At 42.7% G+C, this 20,635-nt stretch overlaps 1 protein-coding gene across 3 annotated transcripts in view; it reads left to right on the forward strand.

Moving 5' to 3' along the window:
* mpp7a (MAGUK p55 scaffold protein 7a) overlaps nt 1-20,635 on the forward strand; it is a 119,856-nt gene that overhangs the window by 44,179 nt on the left and 55,042 nt on the right. For all 3 annotated transcript variants that reach the window (XM_070853157.1, XM_070853158.1, XM_070853159.1), the window contains exons 4-5: nt 7,255-7,332; nt 14,990-15,070. In XM_070853157.1, coding sequence (XP_070709258.1) covers nt 7,255-7,332; nt 14,990-15,070 — 159 coding nt within the window. The remainder of the gene's footprint in view (nt 1-7,254; nt 7,333-14,989; nt 15,071-20,635) is intronic.

The following is a 20,635-nucleotide window of genomic DNA, read 5'->3' on the forward strand; positions in this document are numbered from 1 at the left end:
GGTTGAGTATGTGTGTTTGCATTAGGACAGTTGTGTGATTTCAAAACCACTCTCTAAATGCCATTATGAAATTTGCCACTTTGTTCCTTTGCCAGCAAGATATTGAGTGGCTCTCACCTTGGGGTCATGTCAGTGCAAATCTGTAAGAATCAGTTAAGATCTAGGCTAATGTGCCCCCCCATTAACTATTGCTACTGCAGCAGTACCCTAATACAATAACGTTATGGCCTTGTCTTGCCATGGCAGCCACAAAATCCTCAAATACGTCAATATAACATCAAAGAGCAACATGATTTCTTTGCCAAAATGAGCCCTGATGACCTGTTTTATCATTCTTCCTTTTTATTCAGGGGAGAGAAACTTGGCTGTTTTTACCATCTCTCATCATTAGCGTGGGGTATAAGTGGCAAGCAGAACAATGTGCTTCCTCCTCTCTCTCTCTTGGTACTGAGATGTGAGCCAGCCTGTCAGCTAGCGAGCCAAGTGGACAGACAGGCATACTTTGAAACACACAGAAGTACAGAACAACCATCTCACCTTACAGCAGAGACCAGCACCGCGAGGCAACATTTAGGTGAACATGGCTAACGTCAGTGGCACACCATTAATAAAACCTTAATTGGCCTCTTCCTCTAAAGCCCCGCCACAAAATCTCCACAGATTTCACCTTCTCTTCTACAAGGCTGTGAAGGGGATACTTTGGGAATGGCTAAACAGCAGAGAGAAGATACACGCATCATGTTAATCTGACAAGCTTGGCAACCCAGGTCGCTCATATGGAAACACTCAAGCCTCACCCGGCTAATTATGGAGCATCAGTTACTGGTCAGTCTGTCTTTTGGGAGAGAGGAGGACCAGCGGAAAGGTATCAAAGATGGAGAGAGAGAGAGAGAGACAAGAAAAAGGAGAGAATTCAGACCTACACAAAGACTGAAACCAGACTTGGTTTCTTTCTGCCTCTCCTCACCTGCCCTCATCAGATGGTTGGGACAGCCTTTCATTGCCCTCCTAATCCAAAAACATGAAACGAATATTTTCTAATACCGTATCATACCATTTAATATCACATCACGGGCTTGCATCGTTTTGCAGTGTTTTCATCAGTGCACACATGAAATGGGAACACTGGTGCTGACAGTTCCCCTCTTTTAAATTAAAGGGAGTTACCCAAGTGTGCTTTCTATAAATTCCACCACACTTGCTGTTCCACTGCCAAGTTCTAGCTCCACAAAAAACCACAGGAAATGTAATACAATATTCAATTTCCACCTGCCTCAGGTGAGGCTCCCCTTTAAGACCAAGTTTCTGTCAGCAGGCCTTTAGCCAGGCCCCGAGATCCCTCATTTTGCGGTCAGTCAGTTTTCCCTTAAATTGTTCTCCAGTTAGTCGCTAATCGCCTTGGGACTTGCATTGTTTTTACACAGTCTTACTGTTGTGGGCTTGCTGATTTGTTCTTCAGTGCATCAAGCCTTTAATGACATGTAAAGGTCCTGCAGCTGACACCCGTACTCAAGATGAGTGTCAGCTGCAAGGTGAACTCAGTTTCAGACAAACTGGACTGTATTCCTTGAGTATTAGACTTGGTATCCGATGAATAACTGGGATGAGCTCTAGGTTTCCATTTTTATGACTGTAATGTCCATCAACTGTACTCCTTGACAAGAACCGTAGACTTACCCTTTTGGCACTTATCTCATCCTTTCCACACCTCAAAACATACCTTGCTTCAGTTCCCTATTACCAAGGAAGATCACAAAAAGGAAAAAACCTGCCACCCTACTGCAATGTCTTCTATGTCTCTCTATATGTCTCTCTGAGACAGATATAATAGAGGGTGTCTCTTCCCAGCAACAAAACCTGGCTGATCGTCTCTGGTTCACTACCCTTATTTTATACCACCACAGAGATCCACTCGTACTGTCTGATGTCAACACGTCCTGTGCTCGCCTCTTAGGTCTGTATTTATTATTCTGGGGGAACAGGAACCCTTGCTGAGAGTTAAATGAGTATCTGCAGAAGGCTTTGCTGCTTTGGAAAAAGGAGCTTCCATTCTTAAAAAAGAGATGACCTCCGTATTCTTTTTGCCTTCTGAGCAACTGAGTTTTGTCAATTTGTATAAATTCTTGTATTCTTAATGAAAAAGCTTTGTCTGGTAGTAATTGCAAATTAAGGAACTCTGTATGAACCTTAGTTACAGTGATTAAACTTTCCATTTGTTATTAGAAAATATTCTTTCTGACACATGTCGGGTAGTTATTTATGGTTTGCAAACCTCACTTCAATCCAAAATAAATCCCCTTCCTTGCAATGTTATACTATGCGCTTAGGCTACCTTCCAGACATTTTCAAAGGAGTTTAATGGTAGACTACAACATGACGTCGAAAGATCATGCTCAATATCCACAAACAAGTACCTCTGAATTGAGCCAGAGGAGCTAGACAAATAGATGATGGATGAAGCCAAAGGCAAGGTTGTGAAAAGGACAGTAGAATGGAGGAGAAAAACTCCTTAGTACAGCAGACAGTCAAACAGGCTACACTATGGTCTGTTAACTACTGAACAACCTTTAAACTTATTCACTTGAGCCATATCTGGAGCACTGGCGGGAGCAGTAAAAACTAGTAGAGGCCTTCCGATCCACCAGTCCCCATTTTATCAGTCAAATGTCTGTATTGGTTATTAAGAAAAAGCCACGACCATTATTCCAGGTCATGTTAGTTGACCCCAATTTTGTATTCCTTTGGAAAAAAAGGACTCAAAATGAAACCAGAAGTTCTATACAATACAAAGCCAATCTTAATAGAAGCATTGAAGCAAAACACAAAATATGGAAAATTAGGTTCATGGTGCCATACATTGCATTTATGGATCCCTCGTGGCCTGAGAACTGCCCGAAGACATCATGGGCTCACCTGGAGCTTTTAAAGATAGTCTTAACAAATTTTTTATGTTCAACTGACTGCCTCAAAAGTATTCAAATCAATCTAATTTAGCAAATGAGTGTATTTGTCCTGGCTTGATGCCTTCAGTCATTCATAACACTGCTTCCTAACCCAATAGCAGCTATTCATCACATGAATAATTAGCTTGATTAATGTATGCCACTTCCTTTGGTTGTAGCTCCTGGAGGAAACGTATCCCCTATCTAAATGATGTGGCTGTCATGATTGTTGGCCAGCTGCCTTGGCTATATATATATATAATTTTTTTATTTTTATTTTTTTTACTCTTTCCAATCTATTCTCTGTCCAATAAAGCCATAAAAGGCAGAAAAGACTGATTGGATCATAGTGTTGTGTCCTTTAAAATAGTGATTGACAGAAAAATGTCTGCAGACCTTCCTAATAGTATTGCTGGAATGTTTTTATATTTCTAAAAAGTTGATCAGCGACCACAGAAAATTGTCTGAGACAATTAATTTGGGATGGCAGATCCACGATGAAAGCTGTTGACTGGATGCTGTCATTTCTTATATCTGCTCCTTGACACTGGCTTGAATCTAATTTTGGTTTGCGTTAACTCTAGTTGGCAGGATTGGCCACATTGTACTATCATCTGCAGGACTGTTCACGAACCAAGCAGATCTCAACTTTTCTCCTTCTGCCACTTGAGTAAACATATCATTTCACAACTATTCCAGTTGCAATCCTGCATGTCTGTCTGTAATCCCCCAGTCCCATCACCCTAACGTGGCCTAGTCTACGAGGCCACTGTGCCTTGACAAGGTGTTCTGGATCAGACCAAATGATCAGACCTGGGTGAATTAGAAGAGGCCTGATACTGGATCTGCTCTGGTGGGTAGATATAGAAACAGCAGAGGGAGGAAGATCGTCAACCCTTAAGGGTTTTCTGGGCAGTGGACATTAACCAGAGTCCTTGAGCCTCTTTGCAGGACTCAGAAACAGTAACACTATCCAGCCCTGTGATATCCAGACCTCTCTTTCTCCTTCCATCAGCACACCTCTCCAATCTTTCAAGCCTTCACTTGCTTGCACGCTCTCTCCCTCTTTCTCTGCCAGACATTGCTTGCTGTTGTGTGTCTCAAGTAGTATTTGTAGGGCGCGCTTTTTTTTCCTCGGCTATACTTCCATGTTGACAATTGATCATGAAGAGAACAGTTTGAATTACTGAATTTCATTACTCGAAAGGTCTCCAAGATGTCTCACCCCTAACCTCAAAAGTGATCCTTTGCAGTTCGAGCTTCAGTAAAAGAAGATGAAGATGGATGTTACATTTTTGTTACAGTCTGTCCTAGTTGGACTTTTTTTGTCTGAAATTTTTTTCACCTGTGTTTGTGGCTTTCTTCACATTTTTCCTTGTGTTTTTCTGTCTATATTTTAAGGCCGTGGGGTATTTCTGGAAGCAAATAGAACCAAATCCGAGGCCTCTGTGGAGAGAGGAAACACTGCTCCTTTTGTAGCATGTTTTTTTAAGCCTTCAGTGAAGGTGCGAATGAATTCACCTTTTCTCAGTCTCTACTTCAGCGAACGGTCCTCCCTAACTTTTGAGCTCTCCTGCTTTATTTTACACAAAATTAGCACCACATTTCTCATCTGAGAAGCTTCAGGAATCCTTGTCTTTGAGTTGGTTATGTGTCCAGGAGTTGCACTGTGGTTTGAGCAAAGCCCTCTTTGGCTGTAGCACACTGTCTCTCACTGTTTTGTGTTTTTTTTTTTTTTTTTTCTAATTCCACAAGGCCACATGTCCAGTTTGCCAGGAGCACTGCTGCCTCACCAAGGGGACTGAGAATGTGCTATGTAAAAAGGGGTGTAATGACTTTAAAATATATTACTGTGTCATGTACAGGCACTTGGAAAGTGTCCTGAACTGTAAATAAAAGCATTTCAATCTCGCGTTTGCTCACTGAGCAGAGGAGAAATTCCACAGTAACTAAGCCAAGATGGTGGAGCAACAACTACCTAAGCAGATGTCACTAGGACTGTGGTATGTTGGAGCGCTAAAGACACTGGCAACCTCTCTCATTTATTTTTTCATCTGTTTTCTTACAAAGATGATCAGGACAGATGAAGTAACTGGAGCTGCCTGCCCGATCTTTTATAACCTTCTGCTGTAGAAGAACAGACAGGGGAGTCAGAGTACAGGGTGGAGTCATTCGGACTTCATGAAGAGTAGAGAGAAGCTATTCAAATATGACGTGGCTGTGTGAAATTAAACAGTTGAGGATGGAAGTTTCAGGGAATTGCCCTAGAGTGGCAGTTTTTAGATTTGATGCCATAAAACATGGGACGCAGTTAAGCTCAAAACCACTTAAACATTAGTCTACTCGGACATATGTCAGCACCACTCCGGCTTGTGCTAATTTTATGTCCGTCCCTAAAGTTATCTCTTGTGCAATTTCCTGTGACTCTTTAGGGCATTGCAAACGCACTGCATCGCTTGCGTTTCTTTGTCGCCATTTGTCTGCCTCGTTCTGGGGTCCTCAAGTCACAGCTTCTGCACTCTGCACTGCTGAGCTGAGCAACCGTGTGCCTCCCTCAGGCAACAGATTGCCTTCATGACACGCCTAATGCACCATGTTTTATAGCAGACTAATGTCGGCTTTACGCAGGGATTTGAACCTCTAAGCGCACCTTGAAACTTGGCTGCTCTGTTGGCGAAGACTCAGTCCTAACAGGTCATGATTTATCGCAGGAGACTGTGTAGATAAGTCAAGCTGAAGTGGCCGTACCTGTTTAAGGCCAACAGTTAAGCTAGTGTTATGATGAGCAGAAAAGGGGCACACACATGCTAAGACAAATATCTCTGCTGCATTTTCTCACCAGAAGGTCATAAAAGTGCCTTTGGAATGCTGACTGTAGTGTCTTTGTATTGTGGACTCTGGTGCTTATCAAAGACAGATGAAAATTTGAAAAGATTCAAATGAACTCATCTACACATGTTGCTTTAGAGCAACATGTCTAGCCCAGAGCCAAAATACTGAAAAATCATTTTCTAGTGGAATGTCATTAGTTGGGACAGATCCCATTCCTGATTGTCATCTCACAGCGTTCACTCCTCTCCGACTAGCTTTCACAGTATCCAAGGTGCTGCTACTGTGGGATGCTGCCTGGTTTAAAAAAAAAAACATGGTTTGTGTAGCAAGGAGGACATATTATGTCTAACAATCGTCAAACAGATGTTTTAATTGCACACAGCATCTGGAGCTTTCTTGTCGCTTTGTGAGATCGACTCTCTGTCGCAAATTGACACTGCTCCATGTGTGTGCGGGGATTTGGCCATTCATACACCAAGTTGGCCCGGGGGCTTCCCTGTCACTCTCCCCAGCCAGACAGCCTTCTGTTCCACCATTGTGCTGGAATGCTTTCTGGGACATCCAGCCGGAGGCTCCGGAGCTGGACCCAGCTATCAGTCAGAGCCATGGCCTAGCTCCCTTTCACCATGCTGGGTTGAGGAGAGACTCAGGAGCGGATGTTGAGAGGACAGACATCCCTGTCTGTTCTCCCTGTCTGATGAGACCTGACAGTAGCCTTTGGGCTCTCAACGCATTCCTGCACAGCTGCTCTTAAATCACAAATGGGATGACTGCAGTGTTTTTTGTATGTGGAACTGTGCGTTTGACTGCATGTGCGTAGGAGCAGGCGTGAGACTGCGTGTATAAATTATTCCTTCTCCGCTCCACATATCAGATTTTGAGTGATGAAGTGTTCTTATGTGTGTAAATGAGTAAACGTTAACACAGAGCCGGCCCTACTTTCCATTTTAGTAACTCTCCAGAGATACGGCTTTGTCTCTCAACATTATGGAGTTGCAGTGTTGAGGTTGATAAGGAAATGTTTAGCCAATTTAACCAGACTGTTGAAATGATTAGGAATCCTCACCCGGCCGCTAGGGCATATCAAATGCATGGTGGAAAACTGGATTGTTTGTACAGAAAATAAGCAAGCTCAAATACTTAGAGGCATTTGTTGTGCTCACTTGAGGGAGCTCTGTGTGAAAGAGATGCATGTCGTCTTTGGGTGTTTGTGTAACAGCTTGACATTTTGATCTACTGTAGGGGTGCAGCATAAGGTGGTGGTGTGGATGGAGGCTGTACATGTTTTAATATATGTGTGCTCGTAGCAGGGCGCAGGGTTTTTTGTGTGCACACTTTGGTCACACGTATGTATGTTTGCTCAGGGAAGCCTCGCTGTGGCCTCTGCAACCCAACAATGACCTCCTTCCTCTTGCTCTTGATCTCTCTCTCTCTCTCACTCTGACTCTTATTTACTGATGAACACAATCTGTCCTTTCAGATCCACGAACAGCTGCAGCACTACGAAGAGAGCAAACCTGTCCCTGTCCTGGACAGCGCTGCGTTTCTGGCTCATGAAGTAAGTTCTTTTTTTTTGAATGGACAGTTTCCATTTATGAAGTTGTACATACAGATGGATGACAAATGAAAGAAAAAAACAATACAAACTTTCTTATTAAGTTGTGGGGCTGCCACTGGTCGCCGTTTGGTAACTTTTATGAAAATATCTTTGTCATATCTGCTGAAACTGTCACCATATCCTGACAGTGGTTCATGTGACAGGTAAGCTTTGACTCGTGCTCCTAATGTCGTTTGCAAGAATCTATTGCATCTGAATGAAAGCAAGTAATCAGAGCAGAAGGAGTCTCTAACGCAGTGTTAATCACGACCCCCCCCCCCCCCCCCCGTCTGCAAGAGGAGAAGGAGCTTTATAAACACAATGGCTGAGAAACGCTAGCAGCCTGGCTGTTGACACGAGAAGTTCATTTCTGATGCTTATTAATAAAATAGTTTATAATTGAAGCAGCCACCCCCACCTCTCTCCGTGTCTGTGTCTGTCTGCTTGTGTGTGCTTGTCCGTCTTGCACTCTGTTTAGACACACCAACCAAATATGTGGAATAAAGTTTATAATTCAAAAAACACAGTCACAAACACTAGTGACATTAGCCTGTCTCTAATAAATACAGAGGAAGGGCTTCTGAAATGTCATCGTGGGGGGAGGGGGGGGTCAGGGGAATTGAAACTCCAGGAGAACAGCAGGGGGATCCTAAGCCAGCAGCAGCGAGCAGGGGCCTTGGAGATCGGGGGACAGCCAGCCAGCAGCCCACAGTTGCATGGTCTGAAGCCCAAATCGAACCAGGCTGGCCTGCCATCCCCGCGGACCTCTGCGGCTCCCACTTCGTACCCAGAGCTCTGTGGCCGAACTGGAGTGCAGTGGAGAGGGAGGGAGACGGACCTGGAAGTTGTACTCTTTCACAGTCTGAGGCTAAGCCCACTGCGTTTCCAATTCTACCAATTGCCCCTTTAATGGCATTTGATGTCTCTATATGTTGATGATATATCTAGTTCTGCAGGATCCACTTCTGGCTTTAAACACAGGTTTATAAGAGAGCTGCCACTGCAGGAACGGCAGCTCGTCTATTTCCACCTACGGTTTTTATTTATCTGTGTGTGGTGAGTTGGGTTGAGACTGTGCTTGTGATTCGCATCATACTCGTCATCCTGTGAGTGCTCGTGTCCTATATGGAGATCTGTGAAGTCGCTGTGTTTCTCTGCGCAGTTTTTCCTCTCATTTGTCACCCTCCAACACAGTCGTTTTGTATTTTCATTTCTCGCGTGCCCTGTCTTGATGTTTGAGTTCAGATCATGCACGCGTGATTTGCTTATACTCAAGTCCAGAGAAGACGTAGTGTAAGCAAGTAGGTCATTTTTCATTTTCCACAGTGCAGCTTTTAGATACTGTGCAGACTGGACTCAAGACCTTAAAAAGTTAAAGTGTCAAGTGCCTCTTTATTGTATTCCTGTCACACAGAAACACACACACTGAGTCACTGATGCGTACACTCACACCCTTCCATGCCTCTTCCCCTTGAGTAAACCCTGAACTGTCCTCTTGCCAGTTTAGTTGTGTAGACTCTGTTACAATAACACTAGACTGTCCCTACCCACCGCCTACCCTGCCACCCGCTCTTTGCCCAAACATCTAGCCGGACACCACAAAATCGAAAATCCAATTCTGCAAGGACATACCGATCATTTTCTTTGGGCAGGAACCGAATAGAAAGGCCACTCCAGACCGGAGGTCAGAGGAAGATGAAAAACATTAAATATTCAGATTCAGAGAGAGGAGGCATGACATGCAGCACCTCCTCATAACCTGCTAATAAGAATCACACAGACAGTAATGGTGTCTGCTTCATTCAGTAAATGTCCAGTGTCCTGACGTTTGTGTTACAGTGTTGTTTATCTGCAATATTTATAGAGAGCCACGTGTGCGCATACAAATGCAAATATCCCACTCATATCCACATGTGCACATACATGCGCACGCCCACACCTGTGTAAACCCCAGAACCAGCCTGGCACAGTGAGCGGAGAGGAGGAAAAGCCCATTTGCTGGTGTGTGGTTTTGTTTGAAATCGCTAGCTCTGTTTATTGTAATCAAAGTGCCTCCAACTATTCCACCCCTTCTAAAGAGCCCACAGCCATACATCATCCTAATTAGTACTGAGTAAAGGGAAAGACAAGAAAGAAAGAGGGGCTGAATTTTTTATTTTTTTTGTATATACAGTCGTTCGGTGTAGAGACCGTGGAGGAGAGAATCCAGTGTCCTGAGACTGTCGTGAGAGAAAGGCCGTCTTGTGGTCTAGAGTGGTTTTCCTGACCTTACTGGCCACAAGTGTCAGTGGAGGAGCCAGAACGTTCCATCCTGGAAGATTCACACACACCAGTACAGATGACAGGACTCCCAAACCGCCCAGGACCCTTAACGAAACCAGGATTGCTGAGCTTGAATCTGCAGGGACAGTATTCTCAAATAGAAATTTTATTGCTCCTTTTCTGTCTGTGTGTTTGTCCTACCCTGCTGTTAGTCCTGGCAAAGAACACCGCTAACCAGATAACACCAAAACAAGAATTCCACCAGATTCAAGCAGCCAGCAGCATGTGACGGATCGCTTCTGTTTCTCTTTCCTAAGTATTTGCTCTGCCTCTCCAGGTTGCGGCAAAGAGGCCGTGGACCGTTCGAGAGACCCCCAACTATCAGCCTCCATCTTCCCTCCCCCTTACAGATTTTCTTTCTCCTTCTTTTTGTCAAATTACAGACTCTCAAATTTATGCTTCCTGGTAAATGCCCTGCAAAGCGTCTCCCTGGGATTATCAGGTATCAGAATAAAGCACAGAGATGGTGTATCAAAGCGTCTCACAGCACACCGCAGTCCTGCGCCCCCCCCCCCCTTCCTCGGCTAGTCACAAAAAAGAAAAACTCCTAACCTGGAGCGTTGAAGTGTATTTTTAAAGCGGATTGTTTTTCACCCGTGTCACCGCTCCAAATGAACACTATTGAAGTGGTGGCTGAGCGCTGGAGTGCAATGGGGGAGATCTACAGTTAGATGAAATTCATTTCGGGCTTGGGTTTCGGATAATGGAGGCTTAATTTATTGCCTAACATAAAATGACACTTCAACCCCTTTCTGCCCCCGGCAGCACTGTCTAGTACGCACAGCAGGTGACTGCCACTGCTCAAACAAAGTAGCACTGCCAACGCAGTCTGAAACACAATCAATACCGGACCCGAGGAATAGGTGCTGTGTTACATTTGTATAAAGATATGTCGGTGGGTGACTGCATACACCCTTTTTATGGATTTCTAGACGTGTATAACTGCACGTGCAGATTCTCTCAAGCCCTGATTAAGACTGAAATAGAAGCACTTTGCTTTATTGTGGAATGTGAATCACCACATTACATTAATCAAACGCGGTAAATCAACCTCACCCATGAACAAGCTCCGTGTAAATTACGGCCAATTTATCCAATTAGTCTCTATCAATCCTGTCAGAAGCTGAACACAGTCAGTTAAATGCCACCTTCTTCAGATCAGCCATCATTTGAACTGAGATTGTATGTCCCCGTGGCAGACTTGTATTCTTCTCCCGTCAATGCCACATTTTCCTACCCGGCCCACTTTCCAGCATCTTCATACTTGCCCAAATGCCTGCTGTTGCAAGGGAAGCCCACAGGGTGCCATCAGAGAGCACCGGTCTGCAGTCTGGCTCTGCACTGTCAGCTCTTACGTTAGCAAATTATGGCTCCACAAGCCTTTGGTGGGTCCAGTATCTTAAAAATGTGAATACAAATTCAGACCAGAGTATCAGAATATGACACAGGTACTGTCGGTATGTAAGTAAGTATTTCATGTAAGAATTTGGAGAGGTGTTATCACGAGTTAAAATGCTGCAATTTTGAATTTCATTGGCCATAACTAGATATTTTTTCTTTTACTTTTGGCTGACGCTGATGTAAGAACTGGTAACACCACTATTTTGCAGCTGCAGGAGTAAAGAGAGCAGTAAAGGGTCACCTTTTTAGATTCACCAGTCTGTTTTCCACTGTAAAGGCGATTCTTCTTAAGAAATTGTTGTAAACACACAAAATCTATATAATCATACTTGCAGTAAACGTTGCAGCCATTAAGAGAAGAGGCTCAACATTATCGAGTGGAATTATGAGCTGACGCTGCTTTATTGGAGCACTAGCTTTTGAGATTTGTCCCTTATTGTTGAATTTCATTTTAGTTTTGTCCATCACATTTTGATCCTCGCATTTAAAAGGGAGGCATTGCTCTCCCTCTCATAGAGCTCACATACAGTGTGCAGTGTCATATTATACATATTACATACAGTATCAAAATGAGGTTTGTGTGAGAAAGCTTGAAACAAGAAGTCCTGCAAAGTATTGTTGCAGGTTAAAATAGGTGAACAATATACAGTTCCACTGATATATTTAATGTATTTAAAACATGAACACATTACAAATGCATGTGTCTCTGTTTGGAATATTTTTGTTCTCTGTAAATCTGATTATTTGCACGAGAAAAGTCATTATTATCATTATTTCCTTTTTCCTTTAATAGTATGGCTAGAATTTAGACGGTGAGACTTTAAAACCTTTATTGAAAGCTCTAAAATATAATAATAGGAAAACATCTTCATGCATGACTGTGTAAAATCTAATCAAAATGTAGTATGAGAATGACTTCAGGTTAAATTCTTACTGCTGTCAAGTGGCGTTAATGATCAGTTGCACACTAAATCAAGCCAAAGTGCATTTTATCCGCCGTATGAAATTGATGACTAACTGGCTTGATTTTTTTTCCCATTTAAAAAAATAAAAAAGTAGGTCAAAAAAGGTCAGCTTGTTGTATTGGCAGCTATATATCAAATTAGTCAGCGCTCAGCCGTAATGGTTCAAACAAGAGCTATAAAGTGGCATGCTGGGATCAAACTTATTTAACACCGCAGTGCCTGCCATGACATTTAACAAATGAAATGAACACAATCTCAGAGGAGACCAGCATAATTTGTTTTGCAACCTCCCTCACTCTCTGTGAAGGTCTGAGGATGGAAAATGTGACTCTAACGTAGAAGCATGAAGGTAGAGAGCAGTGCGTGTTGTCAAACATGTCCCATCTGTCCTCCGCGCTGAGTTATGGGACATAGTGCTTTAATAGGACAACATGAGAGACCGACAATTTACAGTTCGCCGTCCATCTTTGCCTCCCTCCCCCGCTGTAAACAGCTTGGCGATGAGATGATGGATGACGGCGTATCAGAGCGAGAGATTTTCCCTTACTAAAGACCCCAACCCCTGACTCCCCTAGCTCTACCTTTCTCTCATCCACAATTCTTCTCTCACCTCTCACCTTTTTTTTCTCTCTCTTCTCTTCTCCTTTGATCATGTGTGCTATCTCTTCTTCTCCCACTTCTTGCCTATCCACACTTTGGTCTCAGCTGCATTTTCTCAGTCTTTCTCTCTGTCCCTCTGATCTTACTCTTTCAGATTCATCTTTTTTTATTGTATATGTGTTAAAGTCAGCTGGACTAACTTTGACCACTGTCACTGTTCATTAGCATGGTCTCACTCCCTTCGGGTGAAAGCTAATGGAAACTTTGAAAAGCCCCCCCCCCACCACCACCACCCCCAAGGCAAAAGCATATGTTCCCGTCTTAGGGTAAAATGACAAAGCATCCTCCCTAACCCCAGTCTAACCCTCATCCCCCTGCCTTTACCTCTGCCTCACTTCTGTTGCCGTAGTCCTGCACCACATGTGTCGTTAGTCAAACAAACCTTAGGTTTTCCCAACCTCTGTCATCATCTGCCTGATGACAGAGTATCCTGCTTTTTTATAGCGATTTGCCTGTTCAGCTTATCTGTTATGCACTAAAACGATCAGTGTGTCTCTTCACACTTCATGCGAACACTTTTAACATACACAATTTCTGTTCAAGTGTTCATCGCCATGTGACATTTTTATAATGTTTGTTTCTTTTTCATTATTTGACTTGTGAATTTAACAGTCATGGTTTATTTAAGAAAATATTTCCAGTGAGCAGCCACATTGTACTATAAACAAGTCTGATTATTGGAATAGATGAGCAAACAGCAGTAATACACTTAGCTAGTAACTGAATTATGATTTATTTATATAATTATTTTGCTGTTAGATAAAGTTTTGTTGTTCCTGTTGCCACAAAATCACAAATACTGGCTCAGAAGGCTTTACAGTCTGCACCAAACATGACATCCTCTTTCCTTTAACCCATAATTTGGATAAGGAACAATTCTGAACATGAGACCTCAGAAAGAGCAACAAGTTATTGATCTCTTTTCCAGGGTGGACAGAGATGCTATAGGTGTTTTGTGTGCAGGTTAGACAATATTGGCACGACTGGACTTACAATATGGAGAATTAGAACAATTTAATAAAGTACATAGCATCTAATCAAGAGCTAAGTAGAGCTATCAATCATTTGATTTTATTTATACTAATGACTATGACTGTAACAAAAGAAAAAATATTTTCAATTTTTTTTTTTTCAGTTTCAATTCACCCAATTTTCTGTCTCATCAGTTCAGCTCTACATGTCGTTATTCTTAAAATAATGCTGCTTGTATATGCTGAATTGAAGAAAAAGGGAAAAGTACACCAAACACTCATGTAAGGACACCTGGGTGGCTGTGGTGTCTTTGTAGTATGCTCAAAGGCTGAACTACTCAACCTTTGCTACATTTCACATATATGTGGCACAGAATACATCATGTACAGTATGGCCAGTATGAAAAAAAAAAACCATAGCATGATGTGCATGTGAGTGGTTTTTCTGTATCACTGCTAGCTCTCCCTTCACGTCCCAAACTCCATTGGCCCTATTAGAGTAGTCGACTTGATCCCAGTTAAGAACAAGCAGGTCTTTGTGTGTGACAACTCTCTTCTCTCTACACCCAAACCACGTCCAAGAGGATCATCCATAAATCGGAGCGCAGACAGAGGAGCATGGCCTGGGCCTTACAGGCGGAGCTATTCATCTCAGCGCTACCAGACATTCATCATGAATGTTGTCCAGCTCAGTCCCATTGCTCTGGGATGCTCCCACAGCGCTTGTTGTTTCCAAGAGGAATGGACTTTTCTTTTAGTTTCTGATTTTCATTGAAAAGGATCCTTTTCATCGAGAGAAATGTGGCAACAAGGACAAATCCTTGACCTAATGACCTAATTTAGCAGAACATCACCTTTCCTGACCAGCGATTCCTCGTTGCTTGGGGCCGCCTGCCAGTACAAACACAGCCAGTACCCTCGAGTGTGCATCTGCACTTTTAACCGTGCTTTTAAGGGGTTACTCATTGTTACACACAAGGTCCTATGTGCTATGTTAGTACTGTACTGGTTGAGTGAGGTATCTTCTCATTTTCAGTACCACAGTCTAGCCAAAACAATACAGTAGAAGCCCTTCTGCTCCTTGCCATCATTGCTCTCTGTGTAGTGTTGCATTGGTGCCATGGACAGCTGCAATCTGATGCTGAACTATTAATCAAAACCCGCTCTGACATTTAACAGAATTGCCATTGAACTCTTGCATCAAGTATAAATTCAGAAGATGTCCCATCTGCATATTTGATCGCTTTATCATATTGTAAATGCGCTTTTGTGAACAATCTGTGTCTTCTCTTTTTTTAGCTGTCTGAGGAGCTGGAAGGAAAATCAGCCAATCGAGAAATCAAAGAGCTTCTTCAACTACTGGCCAAACCACATGTGAAGGTGATTTTGGCTCCCGTTATTCATTACAGTCTTTATTAAGCACATCAAGCAAAGATCCTCTCTGTGGAGGACAAAAAAAAAAAAACCCATCAAAATACCTGGCATGTCTGGCTGTCGCACACTAAATTAAACACAAGCTTTGGCTTGTATTCTCACTGATGTGATTATCGTGCTGTATATAAAACAATTAGGCGACAAAATCCTGGCAGGGCTTTTTCTTGGCTTCGCGGGCCTCGTTAGCCAGACCTTGACAGTTACAACATTAATTTACACATTTTTATTTTCAAATGCATAACTCTGGTCATCGGTCTAGTACTCCAGGTGTCTCAGCCAGGCCAAGCTGCCTTCATGAGGGATAGACGTGGGATACAGAGAGAGCTGGACAGCCTCCTTCTTTAATGCACTTTAATGCACTGTCATCTTGCTTATTTGGGCTCAGCCAGAAACAACGGTTCATTACAAAGTCCTCCCCCATCACAGTACACAATACACACACAAACACACACACACACACAAACACACACAGCACATTGCATATAAAGATTCAATACCTCTCCTTGTCAATGGTTGGGAAAAGACGAGAGGGTTTCCAACTCCTGTGGTTTTTGAAGGTCTGTGCTAGTGATGTAATGTCTTTAATTCAACAATACATGTAGAAACGGGTACAGTAGATGCACAATTATACATCTTAAGACACTAGAAAATAGGATTTAGAAAATAGGATAGAGTTGCACATAGCCATATAATGGTGGATACACACTCAAGCATACACATTCTCACATAGCCAATATCCCGAAGACACATGGTGGCAATCTATCAGGCTCGCTCTCCTGCTTTGCTACGTGGGGACGCTGTGATTTCCTTCATCTCCGTCAACCGCGAAACTAAAATGCGCTTGCCATGAAGCCCGTCTGTGTCAGAAACCCCGCGTTTATTATTTTAATTACGCTTACAGCAAAGGTATTTGGCTTGGCGAGGATCGATCCATCAAAACACAGCGCTCGTGAAAGTCACCGATCAGGAAGCTCGACAACTTCGGCTGATGAGGTGAAGAGAGGTGAAGGTGGAAAACAGGACCGCACGCCAGGTGTATGTACACACACACACAGGCCAATACAATATCCTGCCCTCTCGTGTATGTGACAGGTAAAACTAGCTATAGCCCCTTCTAGGTGGTAAGGTGTTTAATGTGTAAATCAGTATAAATCATGCAGTATGACTCCACTATATGGGAATGTCCTAGCTCTTCTAAATTTATAAGATGCGCTGAGCATTATATTTTCAGATTTGTTTTGGGTTCACGTCGTATCAAGCATTGCCAGTTGGACTTTCTACTAAACAAAGAAATGGGAAATTTCAGCTTACTGCCATTTTCTGGAAGTTCCTTCACTTGTTTCTCCTCTCATTGAATAGAAGATGTAGCCACTGCAACTGTTAGTTGATTCCAAAGCCTGTTCCCAAATCACAGCTGACTGACTTGAATCAGTGTGCCAGTAGTCTTTCATCCATTAAGGGCATTCAAAGCTGCTTTTATTAAATTAGATTACAGAAGTGCTCAGCTTTTGTTGCTACCCTTACAGCTCAAATAACGAGCTGAAATAATGCTTGATCCGTCCTGAAAAGTGATGAAATTGACCGTGACAGGAGATGATCTACAAAAATACTCTAAAAGGGCCTGGGCACATTTGTTGGTATCACTCAGAAAAGATAAATAATTGGATTATAGTGATATTTCCAAATAATCAGATTTTTTTTTTTTAGATTAGTGTGATATTAAAATTACATAAATTAACCCCAGATTGGAAAAGAAGGATAGTGGTAAAAACAAACAAACAAACAAAAAAGAACAGCTAGAAGGACTCCAATTTCAAAGAAAAGCCCCAAAAAAGCTAGACTGGAATTTGCTAGGGACAATGTCTTTTGGACAGGGGAGTCAAAATTAGAGCTGTTTGGCAAGTCACGTCAGATTTATGTAAAAATTAAGCTTTCAATGAAAAGAACGCCGGCTTCCTCCCACAGTCCAAAGACATGCAGGTTAGGTCAACTGGTGATTCTAAAATTGCCTGTTAGGTGTGAGACCCCTCGACCCTGACGGATAAGCGGTATAGATATTGGATGGATGAATGGATTGATGAAAAGAACACCATTACTACAGTGAAACATGGAGGAAGCTTCGTTTTCTTGTGGGTCTGCTTTACTGCACCTGCACAAGATGCCTTAAACCTGTGTAGGGTACAATGAAATCCCAAGGCTATCGAGGCATTCTGCAGCGAAACTCACTCCCTTGTGTCAGGAAGCTCGATCTCAGTCGCAGGTCATGGGTTCTTCAACAGGATAGTGACCGAAAAATCACAACTAAAAGCACCCAAGATAATGGATAATAGATAAGAAAACATTGGACTGTTGAAGTGTCCTTCAATGAGTTCTGATCTGAATCCTGGAAAGAGTTGAAACTTACAGTCAGGGCCAAACGATGAGTCATCAGGAACAGAAATCTCATTCAGAGATGATTGCATTGATTACCAAAATATTAGGTTACGGGTTCCATTATTTTGTCAGTGCTATTTTTATACATATTGTGTTGAATAAAAAATGTAGAAAATAAAAACAACGGTTGACGCTAATTACTTTTGTCAGTTTCAAGTTATTCAATTGTGCATTCTTTGTTTTTGTGGGGGGGGTACCAACAAATTTGAGCATGTCTGTAGATATATATTGAGATAAAGGTTTTCCCCACTTGAAAAAAATTAGATTAATGGTCACAAATTGATACAAAATCCTCTCCAAATTCAGCTTTATCCATTTAGGAAGAGCCAATATTTACTTGTCACTTTCTCCCTATTTGCTTTCTATATTCGCTGCTTTTTCTCCATTCTTCAACCACCTCTATGCACTGCTCGAGCGGCTCTTCCTCTAATGCCGACGTACAGCGTTGTCAGAAGCACCTGATTTATTTCAAACATTTCATGATGGTGAGATGCCACAAAATTTTGTAGAAAATATTCAAACAGCATTGGAACCTGTTCGTGAAAACCCTCACAGTTCCTGAGGCATCATACCTGGTATTGTCGCGTTCAGCTATAGCCTGATAGATCTGCATGTGTTCACACGGTTTGTTTTCCTACTTTACCTCCTCTCTTGTGTGTTGGTTCAAGTTTTGAGTGCCTGGGCCTTAAAGTGCCAGGATAAGTGCTCCTGCTGCCTTCAGCAGGAACACTTGGTCAACAATAGTTCAGGTATCTTGGTGTGGAGGTCGGACTGTAGCATATTGGTAAAGACACGCTTGATTTTTTTTTTTTTCTTTTACCTGTCAATGTGTCTCAAACTATAGGCAAGATGTGAGCTTTAAGAATAGAATATAAAAACTTTTCTGTCTTCATCTGTCCTCCAGGGCACTTGATACCATACCAGCCAGCCCCAGTGTAAATCACATGGCTGGAGGTGTAAAACACAAGCAGATGGCTGCTGCCTTTGAATGGCGCCTCTGTGCGATAGTAACTGTATCACTCTTAATTATGGCTGAAATGATCCATTCCTAGGGTGGGGATATAAATTACGCTCTTTAAAACTCCCCTCTCTCTTTCTCTTCCTTTCACGTTCTTGCCTTCCCTCTCTGCCTCAAACTTTTCTCTTTACGATTTGCACATGAAGAAAAAAAAAAGCAAGACAAATATTGACAGTGATGAAAGTGCCAATTATGATGGCCAACTGTTTTCTGCCTGCATGTTTGGAGGTGTGTGTGTGTGTGTGTGTGTGTGTGTGTGTGTGTGTGTGTGTACATGCTTGCAAAATGTGTTGGGCTCGGGGCAGCGCATGCTGAGGTTCAAGGCTCGGGGAGGGTGGTGAAGAGTGTCAAATCCCAGCTGGACAACAGCAGTGCTTCAATTGCAGAACGCTCACAGCGGGGTTCTTCCCACCTGGGGAAGGCAGTTACCCTACACAGATCCTGCACCGCCAGCTGAAAAATGAGTGGGCTGGTGACAGGGCTGGGGGGGGGGGGGGGGGGGGGGGTTTAATGAGAGGCCAATGCCAGGAATGTATGAGCAGGTTTATTTAGTCAAGCACAGTGATCTGTTTTTCTAGGATCCCTATTATGCCTAATGAACACAAACACGTGAACTGAGGACGGACGGGATGCCTGGAAAACATGGGTGGTTTCACTTCCCTTTATCCTCTTCTCTTCAGGCCTCGGCTGCAGGGTCTGTACAGGGATATCATTCTAGATTTGATTATGCAGCTAATCCACCGACACTGAGCTACAACTAGACCCACTGACTCATATCAGCCCAGATAGAAAGCTTCAGTACAATTACCTGTCTGTGTGTGTGTGTGTGTGTGTGTGTGTGTGTGTGTGCACGTGTGAGACCTGTGATCAGGTGTGTGTGTGTGTGTGTGTGTGTGTGCATAAATCATTTGTGCCTATGCAGTTGTACTCATATGTCAACAGTCGCCAGCCATGGCACGCACCATGTGCTATCTATTAGCATACAGCAGTTATTGCTACTTCCTAGAGTTTTCACAAGGAATTAGCTGTTACGGGTTGTTAGGCATAGCCATGGGGGAGAATGTGTTGGTGGGGAGCAATGCCAGATTCAAGGAAGTGCCATTGATAAAAGGACACTCACAGGTCAGGATATTAGGCCTGATGGATAGAGTTCAGAGGAAACAGAGAATGGCAGGAAAGGCCGAGGTGAGCATTAGATGGAAACATGTTGGAGAGACGGTAAACGTTTCCGTGGAAGTTCTCTTCATTTTGTAACTTTAACTGTGTTTTGTACTATTTATTTACTACTGCAACTACTAAGTTACTCTTTAATCTAAAATCTAGTTTGTGTATTCATTGGTCAAACATCAAGTCTATTAAATGAATTCAGGGAAACACATTTGAATTAACCAAAGGCCAAGTTTGATCATTTGCTCAACTAACAGTTCATATTCGATGTTTTTCAATTCAGTGTGAGATAAAACTCATATTTGGCAAGCTACGTTTTGACGTTTGAATGGCATTTTTGCTTGATTTATGAGTTGAACTGTTGTTCAACTTTTCCACAGGGTAAACTCAGTCAATTAGCTATATTGTTGTCGATTCTATGTCAATCATCTACTTGATTGATAGATAATTCAAAGGTTTCAGCACTACTCCAACCCCATTCTAGGAACTAAAGCTGCACAGTGTCAGCAAAGCACAGCAGCTCTCCTTTTTGGGCACCAGGCCCGCATGGATGTCCCAACCTGCTGAGAGGCTAATGGATGCCTGGCTGACCCGCATGTTGTCGTGACCCAGATCAGGTGCTGTGACTGACAGTCCTACATCATAAAGAGAGCTACAAGACCATATGTATCCAAACTCAAACTTTAAAAAAACTGTACCTGTTTTTCCCAGACTCGCTGTCACAGTACGGGCTGACTTTCACCAGAGGGTGTTTTTTGAAAAACTCTGATTTTGATTAAAATAGTTTCTTTTTTGGCATACCAGTAAGAGAGAGGAAAAAAAAAAAAACAACAGAGAGAAATGTGAAGAAAACAGAAGAAGAAACTGTGGCCACAAAGTTATAAATAAATATT

The sequence above is a fragment of the Pempheris klunzingeri genome, chromosome 21 (genome assembly GCF_042242105.1).
Source record: "Pempheris klunzingeri isolate RE-2024b chromosome 21, fPemKlu1.hap1, whole genome shotgun sequence".
Lineage (NCBI taxonomy): Eukaryota > Metazoa > Chordata > Actinopteri > Acropomatiformes > Pempheridae > Pempheris > Pempheris klunzingeri.